Raw genomic sequence first — 27,204 nt, 5'->3', positions numbered from 1 at the left:
TTATTCATTAGGAAAATGTGCTCTGGTGGAAAATGTGCTCTGGTGCATTTTTGAGAGCCGAGAAAATGTGCCTCGGCGTACATAATAGATGTGTGTAAAACAAATGCTACAGGGCGGTTCCTCTGACTGCTTACCTACATATGGACAGCTTTTCTGGTGTCAGAATCGGGAGTCAAATATGAGCGGATTGGAGTTTAAGTCTGGCAAAGGGCAGTTTCAGAAACCAGGAAAAACTAAACCCATAAAAGCAGCATTAGATTGTGGTTGAAGCATGCGGCTGCGATGGCTTTTCTCTTCTAGTTTGCTTCTGAAAACACTCTGGGTTGGGTTTAGGGAAGGGTGTGTGGGGGTCAGTCCATATCAAGCTGATATATTATGTACAACATACGTGACCGTCTTCTCTCAGGGACAAGCATGAGAAAGATGTTAATATTTGCAGAACTCTACAGAGCGGCCTCTAGTGTGTTTACCAGAAATGCCACGTATGAGAAAACATGCCCTAGTACGGTATTTGAGATTTTCGAAAATGTACACAGCATACACATCTAGTGGATTTGTGAAAACAAAAACTACAAGAAGATAAGGCAAATCATTGTCCAATAATGGTTGTTTTTGTAGACAATCGAAAAATATATATCTTATGAGGGCTAATAATATTGACCTTAAAATGTTTTTTAAAATTTTAAAACTGCTTTAATTCCAGCCAAAATAAAACAAATAATACTTTTTCCAGAAGTAAAAAATTATATAGGAAATACTATGGAAATTTCCTTGCTCTGTTAAACATCCTTTGGAAAGTATTTAAATTTTTATATATATTTTTTTAAATCACAGGAGAGCTAATGATTTTGACTTCAACTGTAGTCCAGGGTACATATTAGTTAGTTCTCAAAAATGTAGCCCTGGGCACATTATCCAATATTTCCACTTTTTAAAGTCTCTGTGTGGAGCAGAAAGACATCAGAAATGCCTTCACTCAACTAACAGCTCAATTATGAGAATAAACAATTTACTGTGAGCTTCCTGCCACTGATGGAGGCGTCCGACCAGCGCTGCTTGGAAAGAGGTGCAGGTGGAGATTCCCGTACTCAGCAAACCGCACTTAATCGGATGAGGGGGCGAGAGCGCGGTGAGCGGCTGAGGAATCGCTGTCCAGAGCGCCGCTTTAATCTGCTTTGGGCTCGTCATGGGATCAGGGTGAAGTTTGGAGCCTCTGCAGGATGGCAGACTGCTGGCCACACCGTAAGTGGACAGTAATGTTATCTGTCTCTGTTTGCTTGAGTACTTAAAACCCAAACACAGCCCTCGTTACACGCTTTCAAAGCTGTAATTCAGTGTGTTGGGAATAAACACAAATAAACCGTTTCCTCTCTTGTACTTCACTGAACTGTTATAACTCAATATTGGGTCAAATATGGGCAAAATCTATTGTTGAGTAAAAAAAAGTAAAACAAAAAAGATAGATAGAACGATAGATAGAATGATAGATAGAATGATAGAACTAAAATTATAGAATAAACGAACGATAGATAGAATGATAGAGAGAACGATAGAATGATAGAACAATAGATAGATAAAATGATAGAAAGAATGATAGAACGATAGGATAGACAGAATGATAGATCATAGAATGATAGATAAAATGAACAATAGATAGAACCTTAGAACGAACAATATATAGAACGATAGATAGAATAAACGAAGCATAGAACGAACGACGGACAGACAGACAGACAGAAAGAACAATAGATAGAAGGATAGATTAAATGATATCCAGAATGAAAGACAAAATGAACGAACGATAGATAGAACGAACAATAGAATGAACAAATGAATGAACGAACGAATGATAGGTTATAATTTATAATAATAATTTTTATAAAAAATATTAATGTATTGAAATAATAAATATTAATTTATTATTAAATAATCAAATTTTCCAAATATAAGGAAAACTATTTGAAACTGAACCTGGATTACCTATTGAGATCAAAAATAAATAAATAAATATAATAAATAAATAAATAAATAAATAAATAATATATATATATATATATATATATATATATATATATATATATAATTATATATATATATATATAATTTTTTATAAAGAATAAAATTATTTTTTAAATTTAGTTTTAAAGTACATTCTACATTTTATAAACATTCAGTGGATGAACCATGAAGTGATTTTTATTGCACTTATTACTGTAAAAAATAAATAAATATATATACACATTATGGTTGGGTTATAGTGCATGCAGAAAGTATTCATAGCACTTCACTTTTTCCCACATTTTTTTATGTTACAGCCTTATTCCAAATGGATTAAATAAATTACAATGATTACAACAATCACAATGTGAAAAATGAAATTGAAATTGTTGCAAATTTATTAAAAAAAAAAATCTGAAAAATTACATGTACATAAGCATCCACTGTCTTTGCCCAATACTCAAGACTTTTTGAATATGACGACAGCAGCTTGGCACAACTGTCTTTGGGAATTTTTGCCCATTCCTCTTTGCAGTAGCTCTCAAGCTCAGGTTGGATGGGAAGCGACGGTGTACAGCCAATTTCAGATTTCTCCAGAGATGTTCAATAGGATTTAGGTCTGGGCTCTGGTTGGGACACTCAAGGACATTCACAGAGTTGTTGTGAAGCCACTCCATTAATATTTTGGCGGTGTGCTTTGGGTCATTGTCTTGTGGAAAAGATGAACAGTCACCCCAGTCTGAGGTTAAGAGCACTCTGAAGCAGGTTTTCATTCGGGATGTCTCTGTACATTGCTGCATTCATCTTTCCCTCTATCCTGACTAGTCTTCCAGTTACTGCTGCTGAAAACATCCCCACAGCAGGATGCTGCCACCATCATGCTTCACTGTAGGGATGGTATTAGCCTGGTGATGAGCATTGCCTGGTTTTCTCCAAACGTAACACCTGGCATTCACTCAAAAGAGTTCAATTTTAGTCTTATCAGACCAGAGAATTTAGTTTCTTATGGTCTGAGAGTCCTTCAGATGCCTTTTGGCAAATTCCAGGCCGGGAGTAGCTTCTCTCTGGCCACTCTACTATACAGGCCTGATTGGTGGATTGCTTCACAGATGGTAGTCCTTTTGTAAGGTTCTCCTCTCTCCACAAAAGAAAGCTGGAGCTCAGACAGAGTGACCATCGGGTTATTGATAACCTCGCTGACTAAGGCCCTTCTCCCCCGATCACTCAGCTTAGATGGCCGGCCAGCTATCGGAAGAGTCTTGGTGGTTCCAAACATCTTCCACTTACGGATGACGGAGGCCACTGTGCTCATTGGAACTGAAGAAATTTTTCTGTAACCTTCCCTAGCCTTGTGCCTCCAGACAATCCTGTCTCGGAGGTTTACAGACAATTCCTTTGTCTTCATGCTTGGTTTGTGCTTTGACATGCACTGTCAACCCTGGGACCTTGTATAGACAGGTGTTGCCTTTTCAAATCATGTCCAATCAACTGAATTGACCACAGGTGAACTCCAGTTAAGCTGCTGAAACATCTCAAGAATGATCAGTGGAAACAGAATGTACCTGAGCTCAATTTAGAGCTTCAGAGCGAAGGCTGTGAATACTGACGTACATGTGATTTTTCAGCTTTTTTATTTTTAATAAATTTGCATCAATTTCAAAAAATCTTTTTTCACATTGTCATTATGGGGGATTGTGTGTAGAATTTTGAGGAAATAAATAAATTTAATCCATTTTGGAAAAATGATGTAACATAAAAAAATGTGGAAAAAGATAGATATATAGATTATAATTTATAATTATAATTTTTATAGATAATAATGGCGATGTAGTGGTGCAGTAAGTAGTGCTGTTGCCTCACAGCAAGAAGGTCGCTGGTTCAAGCCTCAGCTGGGTCAGTTGGCATTTCTGTGTGAAGTTTGCATGTTCTCCCTGCGTTGGCATGGGTTTCCTCCGGGTGCTCCGTTTCCCCACAAGTCCAAAGACATGTCAGTACAGGGGAATTGGGAAGGCTAAATTGTCAGTAGTTGTATGAGTGTGAGTGAGTATGTATGTAGTTTCCAGAGATGGGTTGCGGCTGGAAGGGCATCCGCTGCGTAAAACATGTGCTGGATAATTTGGAGGTTCATTCCGCTTGTGGTGACCCCAGGGTTAATAAAAGGGACTAAGCCGAAAAGAAATGAATGAATAATAAATAATAATATAACTATATTTAAATAATAAATATTAATTCATTATCAAATAATTAAATTATTAAAATATAAGAAAGAAAACGATTTGAAACTGAACCTGGATTACCTATTCAGATTATTAATAATAATGATAATAATAATAATAATAATAATAATAATAATAATAATAATAATAATAATAATAATAATAGTAATAATAAATATATAATATTTTTGTAATTTTTTTTTGTTTAAAGTACATTCTACATTGGGTAAACAGTCAGTGGATGAACCAAAAAGTAAACTTATTGCACTTAATACTGTGAAAAAATAAATAAATAAATAAAATAAAAATATATATATATTATGTTTGGGGTATATACGTATATGTTATAATATAAATAAAATAATAATTGGGGTAATATATTATTTCTTTCCCAATAAAGCCAATAACACAAAATCCAAAGTTCTAACAGTAACAATACTTTCTCCTTTTCTCCTTCAAAGCTGTCATTAAAACCGAATCAATAATCCGGGATGTTTTTGCAGCTCCTGTCGCAGGTTTAGTGTCCCGCCATAGAAGACTTTGTTGTAAAAAACAGGCCAAAAGAGTTCAAGCAGTAAAAACATTTCTAATTAAACCCTTTTCCCCATTCAACATGAGAGTTTAATAAACTGGCTCGAAATGAAACGGCATCATAAAATGTTTTCTCATGCGGGTTTATAGGCGTGCGATTAAAACAAGCTCTTGGACTCACCTCTCAAAACCAATCGGTCGTATTGACTTCTCCCACACCGAACCTGGTAAATAGAAAAGATAAAGCTTTACTACCCGCTGTAGAGAATTTTCCAGCACACTGACTTCAAAAGCAAAGGTGATTCTGTGATAAACAATGACAGATCGTCTTTGTCAAAGCACAGTCACTACAGGTCAATTCAGAGTGAGATTAATATGAGGTGGGACATATAATCTTTAAAAAGAGCTGGATGTGCTATTTAAAGTCAAACGCTCCATCTTCATTCACATTTACACCTTCATTTTGCTGAGCTGACAAGTATATATGTACGTATGTATATATATATATATAGTATATATATATATATATATATATATATAATATATGATATATATATATATATATATATATATATATAATATATATATATATATTATATATATAAGATATATATATATATAATATATGTGTGTGGATATATAGATATATACACACACATATATATATATATATATACACACACATATATATATATATACACACACATATATATAGTATATATATATACACACACAGTATTATATATATATACACACACATATATATATATACACACACATATATATTAATATACACACACATATATATATATACACACACACATATATATATATATATATATATATATATATATATATATATATATATATATATATATATATATATATATATAATAAATATGCACATTTTTTTAAACCATTTTAAGGTCAATATTATTAGCCCCCTTAAGCAATATTTGTTTCGATTGGCCACAGAACAAACCACTGATATACAATGATTTGTCTAAATACCCTTCCTTGCCTAATTAACCTAGTTAAGCCTTTAAATGTCACTTTAAGCTGAATACTAGTATCTTGAACAGTATCTAGTGAAATATTATTTACTGTCATCATGGCAAAGATAAAAGAAATAAGTTATTATTATTAAAAACTTTTATGTTTAGAAATGTGTTGACAAAATCTTCTCTCCGTTAAACAGAAATTTGGGGAAATAAATATGCAGGGGGGGCTAATAATTCAGTCTCCAACTGTATATTTAAAACCCTAGCATAAACTTTACATAAACAAGAGCATAAAAAACATTAACATTTTATTAGAGGCATTAAAAGGCAAGGCAAGTTTATTTATATAGCTCATTTCATACACAGTGGTAATTCAAAGCGCTTTACATAAACAAGAATAAAAGAAACCTATAAGAACTTTAAAAAAAACAGTGAATTAAAATGATTATTAAAAATGATAGTAATATATTCCTTCATTCATTCATTTTATTTTGGCTCAGGAATTTTGGCAAACTCCCACAAAGAAATGCCAACTTGCCCCAGCCAGGATTTGAAACAAGCGACCTTCTTGCTGTGAGGTGACAGTGCTAACCACTGAGCCACTGTGTTGCCGATAGTAATAAATAATAAGGAATAATAATAATGATAATAAAAAGACACAAATACTGCAATCTGTCAGGATCTCTTTAGTTTGTGTATATTTGTGTATAAGACAGCATTACGGATTCAAAAGGATATTATATGCACATATAAAAATAATAACCAGACAAATATAGTTCAAAAATACTAATATTTAACTCTTTAACATACGCTTTTAGTCTTTCATATTTTAAACAAAACTTCACAAAGAGGAATAAACAAGACACAAATCTTTCAAGTATATCTTAAAATCATTATTAATATTTTGTGATATAAAAATACACTGTAAAAAGAAATGAAAGTTCACTTTATAAAATTACTTAACCAAGTTGCAACAAGTTTACTCACTTTTTTAAAATAACTAATAGTCACCTTGGAATTACAAGGTTCTATCTGCATTCTGAATTATTTAGAGATATTGAGCTTCAAGATTTTGGAATTCATAGCAAACAATATGTGTGCAACATTTGTTTTTTAAATAAAAAGTCTTAAAAATGTAAACAACTTATAAAATAACCTCCCATAATGTAAATAAGTTGTCAATTATAAGAATATATCAATAATTCAATTTTGACATAAATGTCAGATAGAAACCTTATAATTCTAAGGTGACGATATGTTAAACTGACTTAAAACAGCTTGCGTAGCTTATAAAATTAAGTTAGAGCATGATTAACTTAGTTTAATAAGTTACAATGACCTAAAAACATATGCTGTCAGGAACTAATTAATCATATAAATTTTTTACAGCATGAATATATTAAGATTAATATACTCCACCCAAGACTGACCTGGACAACAAACTCCATTGTCTATAGAGACAGAAGTTACCTATGACATAATATTTTATATTTAAACTATCTGATTTATTTATTTATTTATTTATTTAGGTTTGTTTGTTTATTATTTATTAGGTCATTTTGATATAATAAAGACCTTTATTTAACATTAGTGCATTTGGTGTTTTGTATTTTAAAACTTAACTATAAAATGGGTTTAGACAATTTTTACTTCATGTCTTACCCAAAAAATACCCTGTAACTTAGGAGGATGAACCTCAAAAACAATAAATAAATACGCAAATAATTAAATAAATTAGTAAATAAATCCAAACATTCCTGCATATAAATAAATATATATATATATAATAAATCCACAAATTCCTGCATTACTGAATAATTAAAAAATTAATAATGCGGGCAGATAAATAATTAAATAAATTGAAGTAGATTTTTCCCCTTTCAAACATTTTACATTTTGAACGTATCCCTACTTACTCTTTAAATACATTATTTGCGTATTTACTTATTTATTGTTTATTTATGCAAGACTTTTGGATTTATTTACTTATGTATTTATGTATTTGAATAGTTATTTATTTATTATTTATTTATTTATTTATTTATTTATTGTTTACTAATGCAAGGATTTTTGGATTTATTTAATTATTTATTCATCTACTTGTGTATTTATAGTTTTATTTATGCAGGAACCTTTGGATTTATTTATTCTTATTTATCTATGTGTACGTATTATTAGTTGTTTTATTTATGGAGGAATTTTGGATTTATTTACTTATTTATCTGTTTGCATAATTATTTTATTAATTATTTTTGCAGGTTTCGTCCTCCATTGTAACTATGGTAAACTCACTGTAAAGCACATACTATTGCTTTAACCTTCTTACACCCAGAGGAACATGAGCTCAAGCTCACGTGTGTCTGTATTATTTACAGTAATCAGTAATCAATACAGCAGACTGTGTTCTTAGTAAATTAGGAGAGGAAAGTTGGGTATCAAATGTCCTCTGAGACTGAAGTACTTCTAGAGACAGACTCACAGGCCGGATTCAGAGCAGTATTACAGTGAAAGACTTACTGGAGTAAAGATCTGCACTAAAATAAATAAATAAAAATAAATATAAATAAATAAATATAAATATATAAATAATATACGTAAAAAACAAAATGTAAAAAATTATAATACATACAAAAAATAAATAAATACATTTTAAAAATAAATAAATTCATAATATATACATGAATAAATGAATAAAATCTTTTAAAAAATAATAAACGTAAAAATGACAAAAATTAAAAAATATATTTTTTTTAAATGTTATAATAAATAATAAATGTAATGAATAAACAAATGAATAAAAATAAATAAATAAATGAATACATTTAAAAATTAAGGGAATAAATGAAAAACAATATGATACATAAACTAATAATTTATATAAATAAATAAATGTAAAAAATAAATTAATTGCCTTACAAAAAAAAAATAAGTAACATTTAAAAAATAAATTGATGAACAAATACATGAATAAACTAATAGATAAAAAAAAGTGTGTTTTAAAATAAATTAATTAATGCACGCTATAAATAAATAAATAAAATATAATTGTTTTTAAAATTAAATAAATGTAGTGGAATAAATAAAGTAAATAATAAATAATAAACAAATACATGCAATAAATAAATAAATGTTTTTCAAAAGATAATTAATTAATTAATTAATAATACATAAATGTTTTCAAAATAAATAAAATAAGTAATGAAAATAAGTAATAAATACATGCAATAAATAAACAAATAAATGTAATAAATGAATAAATGAATGAAAAAAATAAATGTAATAAAAGAATAATGAATGAATGAATGAAATTACATTTTACAAATAAAAAAAATCCATTGAATGAACGAACGAATGAACAAACAAAAGGCCTGCTCTAATGACACCTAATATGATATATTGATGATAACATGTAATCTGAGATTGCCAATAAACCCACTGGGAACATAATGTGCACATGCAAATATCATAAATATCTATTTTTGAAAAGAAAACAAACCATTGTCATCATTTCCACAATGGATATCATTGCATTCCATTAAGAAGAAAAAAAGCAAAATGTCACTTTTACAATTCAACAACAGATTGAAAATGTATTCATTATCCCCAGCATTATGACTAATATGTGATTATTATTGGTTTTCTGGGTACTGTGGGAGCTTTTCTTATATCTTCAAAAGCGAGCCAGACAGGAAAAAAATTGTAAACTTACAAGTCCAAAACAGTCTGAATTACAAAAAGTGACATATCAACTTTCACTTTTTGACATATCAAGAATTCCATTGTGGCTCAGTGGTTAGCACTGTCGCCTCGCAGCAAGAAGGTTGCTGGTTCGAGTCCCAGCTGGGCCAGTTGGCATTTCTGTGTGGAGTTTGCATGTTCTCCTCCATGTTTATGTTAGTAATTAAAATTATACACAAGTATTATGTGTATAAAGCATCTGTTTGTATATGACAAATGAACGACCCGTATAGCTTACTTTACATTTACTTGATCGAGAAGGATATCGACTGCAGCTTCTGTCGTACACCACGCTCTACCAAAAGGGTACCGTTTACCAAAACTTTTCCAATAGAACTGGTAGTTAAATGAAAGGTGTTACAAATAAAATAAAATAAAATAAAATAATACTTGTCAGTGTTATAATAGTGAGAATTGGTACTTAAACTAATGTTACAAATAAAAAAAATTATAATAAAATTAAACTATTAAAAAAATAATAAATAAATTAAATAAATACTAGTTAATATTGAGAGTTGCTACTGAAAGTTAATAAAAACAAAAATAAAGTAAATTAAACAGTACATAATTAAAATACAATAAAAATAAATAAGCAAGTAATTGGATTAAATGTGAATAAATTAATTTAACTAAACTACAATAAAATAGAATAAAAAATAAAAACAAACAATTAACTAAATAAATATAACAAAATCTAAATAAATAATAAGTGAATAAATAAAATAAAATAAAATATAACAAAATCTAAATAAATAATAAGTGAATAAATAAAACAAAATAAAATATAACAAAATCTAATAAATAATAAGTGAATAAATAAAATAAAATAAAATAAAATAAAATAAAATAAAATAAAATAAAATAAAATAAAATAAAATAAAATAAAATAAAATAAAATAAAATAAAATAAAATAAAATAAAATAAAATAATACTTGTCAGTGTTATAATAGTGAGAATTGGTACTTAAACTAATGTTACAAATAAAAAAAAAAAATTAAATTAAACTATTAAAATTAAAAAATAATAAAGTAAATAAAATAAATACTAGTTAATATTGAGAGTTGCTACTTAAAGTTAATAAAAACTAAACTAAAGTAAATTAAACAGTACATAATTAAAATACAATAAAAATAGATAAGCAAGTAATTGGATTAAATGTAAAATAAATTAAATTAAACTAAACTACAATAAAATAGAATAAAAAATAAAACAAACAATTAACTAAATAAATATAACAAATATAAATAAATAATTCGTGAATAAAATAAAATAAAATAAAATAAAATAATAAAAATAATAAAAATAATAAAAATAATAGAATAAAAAAGGGATGTGGCAGTGGAGACGTCTGATAAAGATGACCCGTACAGAACCACCGAACTGAACCGTACCATTCAATTGGAAACAGCCGTTAAAATCTGAAAGTCCTAGCAGGACAGAAGTTAAGAGAAAGACTCCGAATAAACAAAAGCTCTAATCATCAGCTGTTGAAAAGGGGTTATAAAAGAAAGGTGAACCTTTTTGTCTTTCTGAATGGAAAGATTAGAAACAGTAAAGAGGCTCTGGTCTCATTTCCGTCTGGACGTGATGTGAGTAATGTCTTCATTGTTCAGACCAGAACAAGTGCAGGACAAAGACAAATCTAAGTGGCACGTTTCCCAGAAGCCCCACACACTTATTTAAACTTAAAGTTATTGGAGAGTTAAGCCGAGGCAAGACGGAGAAAATAAATCGTCCTAATTTGACACAAACACAACTTTTCCAGAACATTAAATGCGGACTGCTTTATAAAACGCCTCTAAGTTTGAAATGAGAAACCCTGCTCATGTGTAACAAATAATGAAAAGGATATCACAAATAAAGTGCGACTGTCCTTTGTTCTTTTTTTTATTACCGACATCACGTTTGGTTTATACACAATATAAAGTGAAGCAAAAACTTAAAAAATAAAGAGAATTAAAGCTGTCCTTTCTGCTGTTTCTTTCATTAATAACATTCCTTTTGTGCCAAATTTAAAGCAGGTTCAAACTGTTAATTACAATACATACAGAAATAAATAATATGAACTGTAAAAATTATGAGAACAATAAAATAAAAATAAAATATTTATCTAAGAATATTTATATACTGTTCAAAATGTTGATATGTAATAAAAGGGGCATTTAAATATCACATTTTGAGTGAAAAAAAATTTTTTTAAATTTTAAGGAGATAAATAAGACAAAGATATATAAAGACAAATAAATTGACAAAATTTGCTTCACTTCTATATATTTTTTACATCACTGGTTCGAGTCTCGGCTGGGTCAGTTGGCATTTCAGTGTAGAGTTTGCATGTTCTCCCTGTGTTGGCGTGGGTTTCCTGCGGGTGCTCCGGTTTCCCCCAGTCCAAACACATGCGCTACAGGTAAGCCAAATTGTCTGTAGTGTATGAGTGTGAATGAGTGTGTCCGCTGTGTAAAACAGGTTGGATAAGTTGGCAGTTCATTCCACTGTAGTCCAATGAACGAATGAATGTTTGAATGAATATTCATTCAATCATTCATATATTGATCATATACACACACATATATGAATTACAGCTGTCCATTGTTTAATTTTCATTAACAACATGTTTGCTTTATGCACATTATAAAGCATATTTTACAATTTATAGCAATAGACTTTGCACAAAATTATAGAAAGAATTGTAAAAAAAAAATTTAATAGAACATATTAAATATCATATATATTAAATTATATATATTAAATTATATATATAAAAAGAGGGGCGGCGCGGTGGGTAGCGCTGTCACCTCAGAGCAAGACGGTATAGCTGGTTCAACCTCAGCTGGGTCAGCTAGAGGTGAATTGGGTGAGCTAAATTTCCCGTATGTGTATGAATGAGTATGTATGGGTGTTTTGCAGTGTAGGGTTGCAACATCCGCTGCGTAAAACATGTGCTGATTGATGAAGGGACTAAGAAGAAAAGAAAATGAATGAATGAATGAATGAATGAATGAATGAATGAATAAAATAAGAAAGATCGTTAAAAGAAATCATTTTATGAGTGAAACAAACCTTAATTTTAATGAGATTAATAAGATGGCATTTTAAAATTACAAATGAAATGAAGTGTAAGTGTAGGGGAACCCCTTGACAGGTCACAATTATCTCTTCAAAAATTAAGAAAACACTAAACTACAAATTTTAATATTCATATACTGTATATAACAAAAAAGTTATTAAAAAAACATTTTTGAGGGAAACCAACCCTAATTTTAAGCTGGTTTTGAGGTTATAAATGTCTACATCTCCATCTAATGTTCCCCTGTGCCAGCTGTCAGAGAAAAATATTGTCAATTTGTCTCCTTCACTAGTCTATAATTCATGTCTGGCAGTACAATGATCAAACAGCCGCGGTCAGCAGAAAGCGGTCAGTGAAGCGATGCAGATTTCTCCAACACCTCTCCGGTCAGTGACCCCTGAACAACACATTAGAGTCCTTTATAATCCTTATTCACAGTCAAAAAGACAGAACGACTCAGAAGCAATAGGCTGCGGCTTCTGCTGACGTGTGATCACTTATTGCAGGACTTTCATGAGATTAAAAGACTTTAAAATTATGTTTAAAAAGGGGGTTTTAAGTGAGTCATAGTTATGTTTCAAAAGCAAAAATTAATATTCAAATTATATATTAATATATATATATATATATATATATATATATATATATATATATATATATATATATATATATATATATATATATATATATATATATATATATATATATTAATATTATTATTTTTTCTTTTTTTAAATATTTCCAAAATGATGTTAACAGAGCAAGGAAATTTTCACAGTATGTCTGATAATATTTTTTCTTCTGGAGAAAGTCTTATTTTATTTTATTTAGGCTAGAATAAAATAAGTTTTTAACTTTTTAAACACCATTTTAAGGACAAAAATTATTGGCCCCTTTAAGCTCATTTTTTTTTCGACAGTCTACAGCAGTGTTTCCCAACCCTGTTCCTGAAGGCACACCAACAGTACACATTTTCAACCTCTCCCTAATCAAACACACCTGAATCAACTCAGCAGAACATTAGAAAAGACCCCAAAACCTGACACGAATGGGTCAGATAAGGGAGACATACAAAATATGTACTGTTGGTGTGCCTCCAGGAACAGGGTTGGGAAACACTGGTCTACAGAACAAACCATCGTTATACAATAACTTGCCTAATTACCCTAACCTGCATAGTTAACCTAAATAACTTAGTTAAGCCTTTAAATGTCACTTTAAGCTGTATAGAAGTGTCTTGAAAAGTATCTAGTAAAATATTATTTACTGTCATCATGGCAAAGATGAAAGAAATCAGTTATTAGAAATGAGTTATTAAAACTATTATGTTTAGAAATGTGTTGGAAAAAAATCTCTCCGCTAAACAGAAATTGGGGGGAAAAATAAACAGGGGGGGCTCATAATTCAGGGGGCTAATTATTCTGACTTCAACTGTATATATATAAACAGCAAAAATATAAATGTCTGAAAAAATATAAGCTAAATAAATTAAATAAAATAATACTAGTTAATAGCAAAAGAAAAATAGACGTGTCACTCGTACAGTTTTGAATGAGGGAAAGTGTAATGGTCAATATGGCGAATTAAGCCCCATTTAGTACGAAGCCCCATTTAGGCGAATTAAGCCGCCTATTAGTACATGAGCCAATCATCAATCGCTATAGACTGATGTTTTGTCAGGGGATAAAGCTCGGACCAGACATGTGTTTTTACGACAGTTTGGTCGTCAACAAACACACTGGAATCTCAGTGAATACTTGCTTCACAGACATGAGAAATATATCCACATAAAGCTTGAAATCTGTACTGTTAAATGAACCAACAACACTTGAAAATAAAAGTTTTTTTGGTTTTGTAATCTGTATGAAGCCAACGCGAGGTACAGTCCGTCCTGTTAAACGCACATCACATGACAGCAACTACACGAAGGTCCACAAACTTCCAAACAAAGAATCGCCGTCATTTCTGGAGGAGACTCACTATTAAGACCAAGTTGTGGATTATTTCAGAAGAGCAGCGCAATCAGACGATCATTATTCAGAGGATGATAATGTGTAGAATGGTCATAAATGAGGTTGGTGTCGTAGTCTCGTTTCTTTTGAGTGTGTATGCGCATTAGCTTGGGCAAATGAAAAATATGCCGATTTAGTTTGATTCGGAAATTTAGAAACTAAATTTATGAGACAGTTGTTTAATTTTATTGGTGATTCCAAATATGTACTGTAATCATAAGTTCGGCAAACAGTTTTGGAGAACTTGATGTTTCCTCATTCAGAGAGAATGGGCGAACATACGAGTTTCAAAGATGGCCACTGTGTGAAATGACTTGCCTTAAAGGGACTAATATGAATAGGTTAATATGAATTGGTAGTTAAACTAAAGTGTTAAAAATAAAATTAATGAAATTAATACTATTTAATAGTGAGAATTGGTACTTAAACTAAAGAGTTACAAATAAAATAAAAAAAATAAAATACTTAAATTAAACTAAATTAAAAAATAAAATAAAATAAAATGAAAAAATACTGGTTAATAGTAAGAATTGCTTCTTAAACTAAAGTTTTACAAAAGCTGCGATGAAATATACTTTTTTAATTTAAATACAAATAGTCAAAATGTAAATGTCTGTGTACATAAAATGTGTAGGTATTGGGTAGGATTAGGGATGTAGAATAAGATCATGCACAATATATACTTTAAAAGTATTAATAAACAGCCAATACCTTAAATAGGGAGATAATAAGCCATTAGTTATTAGTGAGAATTGGTACTTAAACTGAAGTGTTACAAATAAAATAAAATAAAATAAAGTAAATAAAGTATGTAAATAAAATATATTAATCAAATAAATGAGTAAATTTGATTAAATTTAATTAAATTCAATTAAAATAATATAAAATAAAACATAAGTAAATACATAAATAAAATAAAATATAAATAAATAATAAGTAAATAAATAAAAATACAATAAAAATCATAAATAAATAAACAAATAAATTAAAATGAAATAAAACAAAAAAGTAAATGAAGTATATAAATAAAATATATTAAATAAATGAGTAAATAATAAATTTGATTAGATTCAAATTCAATTAAAATAAAATTAAAAATAAAAAAGTAAATAAGTAAAAACATAAAACAAAATAAAATATAAACAAAAAGTAAATAAGTAAATAAATAAAAGAAATACAATAAAAAGAAAGTAAATATGTAAACAAAATAAAATGATTAAATAAATGAGCAAATAATAAATTTGACAAAAGTTAATTAAATTCAATTAAAATAATATAAAATAAAAAAGAAAATAAAGTAAATGAGTAATACATAAATATAATAAAATATAAATTAATAATAAGTAAATAAATAAAAGAAATACAATAAAATAAAAAAAACAAATAATAATAAAATAAAATAGTAAATATGTAAATAAAATAAATAAATGAGTAAATAATAAATTTGATTCAATTTAATTAAAATAAAACAAATTAAAAAATAAAATAAAGCAAAAACATAAAATCAAGTATAATAAAACGTAAATAAATAAAAGAAATACAATAAAAATTTAAAATAAATAACAAAATAAAATAAAATGCCCTATGTTATAGAGCATGACCTTAAAAAGGTATATTGCTATACATAAAATGGCATAACTTACAGTTGAATCCAGAATCGATGTCTTTTCTCGCCAGCAAACTGTGGACGGTGATTTGATAGATGATGTGGAAGAAGAGGAAGGTCACACTGCAGCAGCATAAAGACTTCAGCAAGTGCCCCGTGTGGCCTAAAACAGAAACAACCATCAAGAGTCAATAATCAACTCAGTCTGACATCATGATGAACAGTTTGATCAATTATTTACTCAAGGACGTCAATGACAGGTTTGGTATCGTGAAAAAGGTGTCATCATTATTTACGCATCCTCATGCACTTCTTTCTTTAAAAAGCGGTTTAAAATGACACAAGGATGAGTCAATAATGAGCCAACATTGTGTCATACCTGTAATTAATGTTTTGTTAATTATTCTGCATAGATATATATATACTAGATATTGCATACGAACCCTGAGCATGCGTCAATACCGCCACCATGTTTGTACAGGGCTCACAGAACAAAAGTCATTCAATCGCACTAGTCAAGACTAAAGACAATCTGAAGATGCTGGACTTTAGCGCTGCATATGGGTGTAGTAACAAGCAAACAAAGAAAACAAAGCTTAAAGGCAAAACATTTCATAGGTAAGATTTCATTTTAAGTTTTTGAATGTTACAAACTTTGGTGCTCAACAAGTGACGTTACTGATGATGACACAGTCACTTCACTGACAAAAGGCAAAGTAGCACCACCTTGCACTGAATTCTAAACTTATACTAGTTTTGTTGAACAAAACCAGCAAACAATGCAAATTAAATATGACAACAAGATGCTGATGCCAGAAACTTCTATTATTGTCTGCTAAGTGGAGTAACGGCTAGTGTTTGAAGTAATTATAAAGGTGCCTGATAACATAACAGTGCCTGCACACAAACACACGCCCTTTGTCAGCAATGCCCATGCAATCACTCATCCATCGATGTAGAAAAGTGATGTAAAATTTTAATTTTCGTAATTGAAAAAACATATTTGCATACTGACCACTGGGAAAAACCGATCATAGATATATGCATATACAGTTGAAGTCAGAATTATTAGCCCCCTGTTTATTTTTTTCCCCAATTTCTGTTTAGCAGAGAGAAGATTTTTTCAATACATTTCTAATCATAATAGTTTTAATAACTCATTTCTAATAACTGATTTATTTTATCTTTGCCATGATGACAGTAAATAATATTTGACTAGATATATTTCAAGACACTTCTATACAGCTTAAAGTGACATTTAAAGAGTTAACTTGGTTAATTAGGTTACTAGGCAGGTTAGGGTAATTAGGCAAGTTATTGTATAACGATGGTTTGTTCTGTAGACAGTCGGAAAAAAATATATAGCTTAAAAGGGGCTAATAATTTTGTCCTTAAAATTATGTTTAAAAAATTAAAACTGCTTTTATTCTAGCCAAAATAAAGCAAATAAGACTTTCTCCAGAAGAAAAAATATTATCAGACATACTGTGAAAATTTCCTTGCTCTGTTAAACATCATTTGGGAAATATTTAAAAAAGAAATTCAAAGGGGGGCTAATAATTCTGACTTCAACTGTGTGTGTATGTATATTTGGCTTTAGATGGCCAGTCATTCACTGCACCCTGGTCCTGCATTCGTTTCAAAGGAGTGCTACCCTGTACTAAAATGGCAGCTCTATTGACGCATTCCTTCCAATAGACAACAATAGCGTAGTTGACATCTAATGTAAATATCTATGATTATTCTGGAGAACAATATCTGCTAAATTACAGGACATACAAAAACAGATCACAACTCTTACAGTTCGAATCACCTTATAGTTTGAGTCATGGATCAGACCAGATCAGAAAAAGAGAAGGCGACAAATGTAATTTGCTTTCCATTTATTACAAAAACAGCACTGCAAACTTTTGAGTTAAACAACATGATTTAAAAGCTGTGAACTTTTGTGCTCAGCAAGTAACGTTATTGATGAAAATACTGTCATTTACTGCATTCACCATAAGGCAAAGTTGCACCAACTTATTTGCATACTGACCACCAGGAAACCCCCCGATCATAGATATATGTTTATATGTATATAATAGTCAACATTTGAAGTGGATCAAAAATGTCTTTCAAAATTGTCCTAAGATGCATGCTGTTGTATAGTTTTAGGACAACTTTGATGAAAGGTTTTGAACCACTTCAAATGTTGACTACTGTATATATCTATGGCTCCGGATGGCCAGTCCTCGACTGCACCTTGGCCCCACATTGATTTCAAAGGAGCGCTACCCTGTACTAAAATGGCGGCTCTATTGACATTCCTTCCAACTGACAAAAATAGCGTAGGTCACATCTAACGTAAATATCTATGATTATTCTGGAGAAAAATATCTGCTAAATTACAGGACGAATCACAAATCTTACAGTTTATATCACCTTATGGTTTATGAGTCACAGATGCTTTCCATTTACTCTGTGCCTAATTTGTAAATTGCGAGGTCCCGGAACAGATCGGCGTAACAGATTCGGCATGTTACCCGAGGATGGAGAGGTGTCGTGCGCGAAAGTGGGGAGGGTGGGGGTTGATGTTGGATGGCTGAGGGGTGGCGCTATCGCAGGGCGGAAGTGAAGAGTGGAGGGTTGTAGCGGACGAAAGTGAAGAGGGTTGGGGAGTTGCGGAAGAAATTGAAAAAGAACAGCGGATGGGGAGGAGGGCGGTTGAGGAGGGGGATCGGTAAAATGAGGTGCCGGATCAGATTTCAGAGGTACCAGATCTGGAGTGTTCCGGCACAAATTAAGCCCTGCATTTACTACAAAAACAGTACTGCAAACTTTTGGTTCAAACAAACATAACTTAGAACCTGTTATTTTATTATTAAATAAAATTCTGAAATATCTAGCTGAATAAAAAAAACTATTTAAAAACAAAATATTCAACACTGTAAAGTTATCTTCCTTATTCATTCATTTTACTTTGGCTTAGTCTCTATTTCAGGGGTCACCACAGCAGAATGTGCAGTGTTTTACGCAGCGGATGCCCTTCCAGCCACAACCCAGTACTGGGAAACACCCATACACCCTCACACTACACTCATACACTCTGGCCAATTTTGTTAATACAATTCACCTACAGCGCATGTGTCTGGACTGCGGGGGAAACCGGGGGAACGCCGGTTTTCCCACGCCAACATGGGGAGACCATGCAAACTCCACACAGAAATGCCAACTGACCCAGCCGGGGCTGGAACCATCGACCTTCTTGCAGTGAGGTGACAGTGCTAACCACTGAACCACTGTGCCACCAGATGTTTATTACTGTTGCTTATAATGCTAAATGTATTTTTTATATTATAATCTTGTACAACAACAAAAACAATAACAACAACATGCCATATTTATCTTCAGTCTCATTTTCATTAACTCACTCATAAAAAAAATAAAAAACAGCATTTTGAAGAATAATGCAATGACATATTTTTGATGGCTTGTAGTCGCCACCTATTGGTTAAACAATGCAATTGCTACAACTTTCATTTTGAGCGTCAACTTTGCATTCATTTATGATACTTCATTTTTTTAAAGAAAGCATTAAGGGGGAAAGTTAGGACGATTCTCTGTTCTTCACACTCGTCCACGACATCCCCCCTCTTTTCTCTTTTGTTCACGACACCCTACGCCTTCCCCCCACTCTTCATTTTCGTGCGCGACACCCTCACCCCCGCTCTTTCCCTTCATTTTATTTACTGTGCTTATTTGCTCAGTTTTTTTGTGTTTAATGTATCTCATCTTTTCTTTACCCCTTTTTAAGCCTAATTATCTTTGTATCATCACAAAAACCCTGGTATGTTACAATAACTACTGGATTGCTTTATTAAATACCATAATAATATTCATATCCAAATTGAAAGCCTTTTGGCTCAATGTTGGCTTATGACAACCCAGCATTTTTTTAGAGCGCAAATAAGTTTCAGATCAAAAGGCAATATTTAAAACACTGTATAATGCATCCAGTATTATGGATGTGACACTTGCAATAAAAACTTAATAAATTAATAAATTCAGATAGAAAGAATATGTTCACACCATATTGAAACATCTGTTTATATTTACCAAAACAACTAACCACTGAGTTATAAAGCTTTGTTATGGATGTGACACCTCTCCGTTATGGATCTGACAGATGTGAAATTGCCACTTGAGTGACTTTAGTAACTCAAATATAATTGTTTGAAAACATTGACAGACAATGAGTATTTTTAAAGTACAGTTAAATACTTGGTTTACACACTCTGTGTGTTTTACACATACGGCTGCTTCACAGGATTTTATAAAGCACCTCCAGCTACTGAAGATGAAGCTAATGGAGCTTCTGTTGCTCATTTCCCACAGCACAAGCGCTTTTCCTTGTTCTTACAAGACCAGCGACAGCTAATTGTGAGAGCCTCTTTGTTTTAGCACTCTCAAATAGCATAACACCAAGGTCAAATGAAGTATTAAAGTATTTTTAGAGTGTTTTTCTCTACCAACAATCGATATTTTCCGATGCGGCACAGGCCTGAGCATGGCTGCGCGGCCCATCATATGTAATGCTTCCTAATGGAGATCATTTTAGCCACAAGTGAGACATAATCGTAAGAAAGCAGACGGTGAGAAGCGCTGCCAGATGCTAACTACTAGATTTTGTCCTCGGTCTGGGATAGGCCTTGTCCTGATTTACTCTATAAAACACAGTGTGCGAAACAATTTGTGCTAATTTCCCCCAAACTGGTGGAAGAGGTTGTTAATGTGTAGTTTAGCAAGCACCTCGGGTGCAGATCTCTGCCAAAACCCCCATTCATCTCACATATTTCATCCCCATTAAAGACAAAAACAAGACAACAAGCTAAAAACACTCTGTTCTAACATAAGCACTCCTGAACGCTATAAATTTTCAATTTACTGTGCCATTTTTTGCCACCTTTACTTGATTTTAATACTAACATTTAGAGCTTTTAACCCTGTAGAGCCTGACATATGATATATATGAGGTATTAGACCAAAAAAGACTTCTGGTAACACTTTAGTTTAAGTATTAATTCTAACTAGCGGCTTATTATTTGCCTAATATTAAGATTTAATATTATTTGTACTTATTCTGCACATATTCTGCATTTTAGTTTACATCTCAAATCCCAAAACCCAACTATTATACCACACTAACCAGCACATTAGGAGAATATTGATCTAAAAGATAAAAAATAGCGAGAATTGTTAAGCGAGAAGCAGAGTGAATGTTGCACATCAGGTGTGCATTATTTTACTGTATAATGGACTGTTAGGACACGTTTAACAGTCATCACCTCTTTGAAAGTTTTTAATATTTTAGTTTTTTTTAAAACGTATGAACATTTATATATATTTATGTATGTATTATAACATCTTTGCATCAGATTATAAAAAAAAATGACCACTTATGCGAGGCGTTTGTAGTCTACCCTGTATGGGGACAGGACAGTAAATTTGCCGTTGTTTTCTTTTCTGGCTGACGTTATCAGTCTCATTCAATTTCCTTTTTCTGAAAGAGTCGTGATAACAGCATTAAGAAATAATGTCAAAATTAAGTAATTTTTTTTCTTAAAACAAGAAAAATATTCTCCCAATGGAGTAAGCAAATGAACAAAAAAAACTAGATTATTTTGATAATATTTGCCAATGTCTCCCAGGGACAGCATGTATTGCAAATAGCAAAGGGCTTAAAACCAATCCTTGAGGCACTCCACACGTTACTGGCCTTTTATGGTTGTTTCAAAGCAAAAACAAGAATATTTTGCTTGTTTTAAAGGAAATATAACTACTTTTTATATATTTCTTAAAATAATCCTACTGAAAAAAACTGCTTAAACCAGCCTAAGCTGGTTGGCTGGTTTTAGCTGGTTGACCAGCCTGGTTTTAGAGGCGCTTTGGCCACTTCCAGGCTGGTTTCCAGCCATTTCCAGCCTGGTCTTAGCTGGTCAGGCTGGAAAATGACCAGCTAGCTAAAACCAGCTTGACCACCCTGGTTTAAGCTGGACATAGCTGGTTTTGGCCAGGCTCCCAGCCTGGCTACTCTGGTCAAGTAGGTTTTAGCTGGTCATCTCCAAGCCTGACCAGCTAAGACCAGGCTGGAAATGGCTGGAAACCAGCCTGGAAGTGGCCAAAACCCCTCTAAAACCAGCCTGGTTGACCAGCTAAAACCAGCCAACCAGCCTAGGTTGGTTTAGGCTGTTTGTTCAGTAGGGAAGTTTTGCTTGTCTGGGAAATTCTTATTGCTTGAGTTAAGAATTTTGAGATATTTGAACAAGAAACAAGACAAAAACTCAATCCCAATTTTACCCCTTAGTCCTTCCCTTTACCCAATTCCCCAATTCTTTTTAGCTTGAAGGCGTAGGGCTAAGGGGAAGAGCTAGAAAGCACTTGAATCAAAGATTTTTCAGGTCCACACTCGAAACCCAGGGGTAAGAAAATTTCCCAGAATACACCATCTACAACGGCAGTATGGCTGCACCCGGAAGTCAGGAGATGTACAAATTTGTATTTTTTTGTCATTATTACACATTTTTACAACAAGCAAGCACATGTTTTAATACATTCATAACCGCGTTCATTAAAAACCTCTAAATTTCGCTTTCTATAATCCATAATAATAACTCCTGTATAGCCGTCCCACAACATTTTGTCACTCGATGACACTCGAATAGGCTGTCAGAAAAGACTAGTGGCTGGGAATGACCTATATACATTGTCTTGTATAATGTTAATGTTGTTTTTGTGTGTTTACATCAATAAATATGGCAAGTACAGATCTTATTGCCACATTACATCATTATGATAACATTATAATACACAATCATATACAATTAAGCTACCTTCAGTGATTTCCTGAAGATAAATACCAAAAAATAACACAACTGGAACATCTACAGCAGTCATGATTGTCAATCTCATATGAAGCAAGAGATCTCGATGACACATGATGAGGGGTGTGGGTTTTGTAGTGCTGTCCAATTTCTTAGGGGTAAATTTTGAAGGGGGAACGGGTAGGGGTACAAAAATACAATTGGGATTGACCCCAAGTAAGAAAAGCATTTTTTGCAGTGTGTGTGCATTTACAGTACACTTAAAAGCCACTTTATTAGCTACACCTTACTAGTACCAGGTTGGACCAACTTTTGCCTTAAGAACTGCCTTAATCCTTCATGGCATAGATTCAACAAGCTACTGGAAATATTCCTCAGAGATTTTGGTCCATATTGAGATGATATCATCACACAGTTGCTGCAGATTTGTCGGCTGCACATCCATGATGTGAATCTCCCATTCCACCACATCTTAAAGGTGCTCTATTGAATTGAGATCTGGTGACTGTGAGGGCCATTTGAGTACAGTGAACTCATTGTCATGTTCAAGACACCAGTCTGAGATGATTCTCGCTTTATGACATGGCGCATTATCCTGCTGGAGGTAGCCATCAGAAGATGGTACACTGTGGTCATAAAGGGATGGACATGGTCAGCAACAATACTCAGGTAGGCTGTGGTGTTGACACGATGCTCAATTGGTGCTAATGGGCCCAAAGTGTGCCAAGAAAATATCCCCCACACCATTACACCACCATCACCAGCCTGAACAGTTGATACAAGGCAGGATGGATCCATGCTTTCATTCTGACCCGACCATCCGAATGTTGCAGCAGAAATCGAGACTCATCAGACCAGGCAACATTTTTCAATCTTCTATTGTCCAATTTTGGTCAGCCTGTGTAAATTGTAGCCTCAGTTTCCTGTTCTTAACTGACAGGAATGGCACCCGGTGTGGATGGGTTGTGCATTCAGAGATGCTCTTCTGCAGACCTCGGTTGTATCAAGTGGTTATTTGAGTTCCTGTTGCCTTTCTATCAGCTGGAACCAGTCTGGCCATTCTCCTATGACCTCTGGCATCAACAAGGCATTTGCGCCCACAGAACTGCCGCTCACTGGATATTTTCTCTTTTTTGCACTATTCTCTGTAAACCCTAGAGATGGTTGTGCTTGAAAATCCCAGTAGATCAGCAGTTTCTGAAATACTCAGACCAGCCCGTCTGGCACCAACAACCATGCCACGTTCAAAGTCACTTAAATCCCCTTTCTTCCCCATTCTGATGCTAAGTTTGAACTGCAGCAGATCGTATTGGCCATATCTACATGAATTGAGTACACACACACACACACACACACACCTGAAATACATGAGGCCAAAAATACATTTCAGATTTAGACAGTGAATCAGTAAGAGCTTTATAACAGTGTAGCAGGCTATTTGCATAAAAACAATATAAATATAAGCTGTCACAATATATAATATAATGTATAAGACATAATCAAATGTGCTAACTGTAGCTAAAAAAACAATCATCTTCAAAAACCCTGACTGCTCACAGAGATGAACCTTTAATAACATCTACAGTATGTACTGTGTTAAAGCCACAACTTAAAAGTTTATGGAATAAAATAAAAGGTTAGCTTTTTACTTTTGGCAGATTACAGAGACACCGAATATAAAGTGCTTGATCATAATGACGTAAGAGACAGTGTCAGACAGAGATGAATCAATCAATCAGAGATAAACATGTTACTTTATGTCCATTACTTATACTCCCAACAACTGGAACAATTTACCCTTAACAGAACCTGACAGAAGACACTGATTCACCACAATGCACAGATAATATTACAGAAAAACACAGCCAATGTCTCACCACTTCTAACATCCTAGATAAAGCACACTTTCTGTAAAACCCAAAACACTCAGAATTTCTAAAGCAGAGTGGCTGTCACACATCAGGTGTGCATTATGTTCTAATAATCCAATGGGCCTGAGTCAATTATTCCACTTACACTATGCTTTCGACAGCTAAAACCACTGTTTAAATATGATTTTACAGTCTGCTGTAGCTGTGAAATAACTGAAATCATTTAGCGTAGTGATATGGAGCTGTAATGCACTCAAAACCTGCCCTAACTTCTTTAGCTGTGCGTTCACATAAAAATAACGGCATGCCTTAGAATGTTCATCAGCCAATCAGAATCAAGTATTCAACAGCCCTATAGTATAAAGACTTTTTTCACATTCACATTTCACATTAATAATTTTCATAGCATCAGAGAACCCAAAAAGGTCTACATATTGATGAATGATGTTATGATAGCTGTTAATATGTTAAGATATGATTGAATTGCTTCTTGTTATGATTATGAAATAGTTTGTCATTAAGAATGAGTTTGTAAATTATTGATAAACTATCCAAGTTAACATTCATAATTATTATTATTCAGGCATATACTAATTGTTGATCTATATGTTAATAATTGCTTTATTAACTCAACTTCATCCAGTTTTGTGACCTAATCTAGTGAGGACTACATATGCTTTATAAATCCCTTATAAATGACAAATAAAGGCTCAGTTATACTCTAAACAGGAAAAAAATAACATAAATAATTTTATTAATTTCTATTCCTTTGAAAAAACGCAAATGAAATCGTATTATAATATATTGTTAAATTATTATATTGTTGTTGTTTTATCCAATTTTACAGCAATTTTGTTTTTTAAGGATAGGATTGCAAAGATTATTGTTCATTAAATACTAAGCCTTTATTGTCATTTATAAGGGATTTATAAAGCATATGTAGTGCTCACTAGATTAGGTCACAAAACTGCATGAAGTTGAGTTAATAAAGCATTTATTAACATACATAGTAACCATTACTATACGCCTGAATAATAAGATATATAAACGTTAATTTCAATATAAATTAAACACAAATGGTTTGTAAATAATGCGATATTTTATTTAGTAATGAAAAATAAAATCACTCACAAATTAGGAAAATAAAATTATTAAGCATTTTATAATATATATGTGCATATAAGTTAAGAATAGAGCATTTGTAACTGCAGTTATAAACTGCTTACTAACGTTTATTGATGTAGAGTTAATGCTTAACAAATGATGAATTCACTAGATGCTAATGCCTAATTAGATTAGATTAGATTAGATTCTTTATTGTCATTACACATGTACAAGTACAAGGCAATGAAATGCAGTTTCGGTCTAACCAGCAGTGCAATAGCAGCAAGTGCAGGATACAGGTATAAGTTATAAAGTGCAGTTATAGAAAAATTATGGTAATATTTACAGATGGATGTACTATGAACATTATATACAGGTTGTAAATGATTCGTAGTGTGTAGTTATTATAAAGTGTTACCATAATGGTCCTATTGTATTTCCTGTTTTACATTTATAATTTCCATAGCTTCCGAGAATCCAAAAAGGTCCACATATTGATAATGTTATGATAGCTGTTATTATGTTAAGATATGACTCAATTGCTTCTTGTTACGATTATGAAATAGTTTGACAACAAGCAGGAAGTGTTCATGGCCAATGACTAGGGCCAGACAGAATCTACTTTTTTTGCAATTTCTGCAGAGAATTTTGTAAAAACATCTGCGGATTTATGAGGAATGATTTTAGAAGTATCAAAACTAAAAACTTAATATACACTGAAAACCATAATAAGTTGACTGAACTAAATTAACTGAGTAAACTCGTTGCTTTGGTTTAATTGAGTAATGGAGTCTCCCAAAACTTGCATATATTTAAGTTTACTTAACTTGCTGGTTTTGTAGACTATACTTACCAAACTTACTCATTACTAAATTAGGTATTGCATTATTTACAAACCAGTGATTTAAGACTAGGTGGTGTTTTTTAAAGATTATTCAGAATGAGTTAGTAAATGATTAATAAACTATTCAAATTAACATTTATAATTCTTATTATTCAGGCATATACTAATAGTTGATCTGTATGTTAATAAATGCTTTGTTAACTCAACTTCATCCAGTTTTGTGACCTAATCTAGTGAGGACTACATATGCTTCATAAATCCCTTATAAATGACAATTAAAGGCTCAGTTATATTCTAAACTTAGTAGTAAGTTTGGTGAACTGAACAATTTAAGTATAGTCTACCAAACCGG

General features: G+C 31.9%; 1 protein-coding gene across 1 annotated transcript in view; it reads right to left on the bottom strand.

Annotated features, from left to right (window-relative positions):
- The window catches only part of LOC130238755 (piezo-type mechanosensitive ion channel component 2), a 224,448-nt gene that overhangs the window by 159,755 nt on the left and 37,489 nt on the right, over positions 1-27,204 (bottom strand). Inside the window, 3 exon segments of the mRNA XM_056469860.1 lie at positions 986-1,231; positions 4,927-4,969; positions 16,208-16,333. Coding sequence (XP_056325835.1) covers positions 986-1,231; positions 4,927-4,969; positions 16,208-16,333 — 415 coding nt within the window.

Source organism: Danio aesculapii, chromosome 2 (genome assembly GCF_903798145.1).
Source record: "Danio aesculapii chromosome 2, fDanAes4.1, whole genome shotgun sequence".
Classification (NCBI taxonomy): domain Eukaryota; kingdom Metazoa; phylum Chordata; class Actinopteri; order Cypriniformes; family Danionidae; genus Danio; species Danio aesculapii.
The sequence above is the reverse complement of the archived record's forward strand: the minus strand, read 5'-3'. Positions and strand labels throughout refer to the sequence as shown.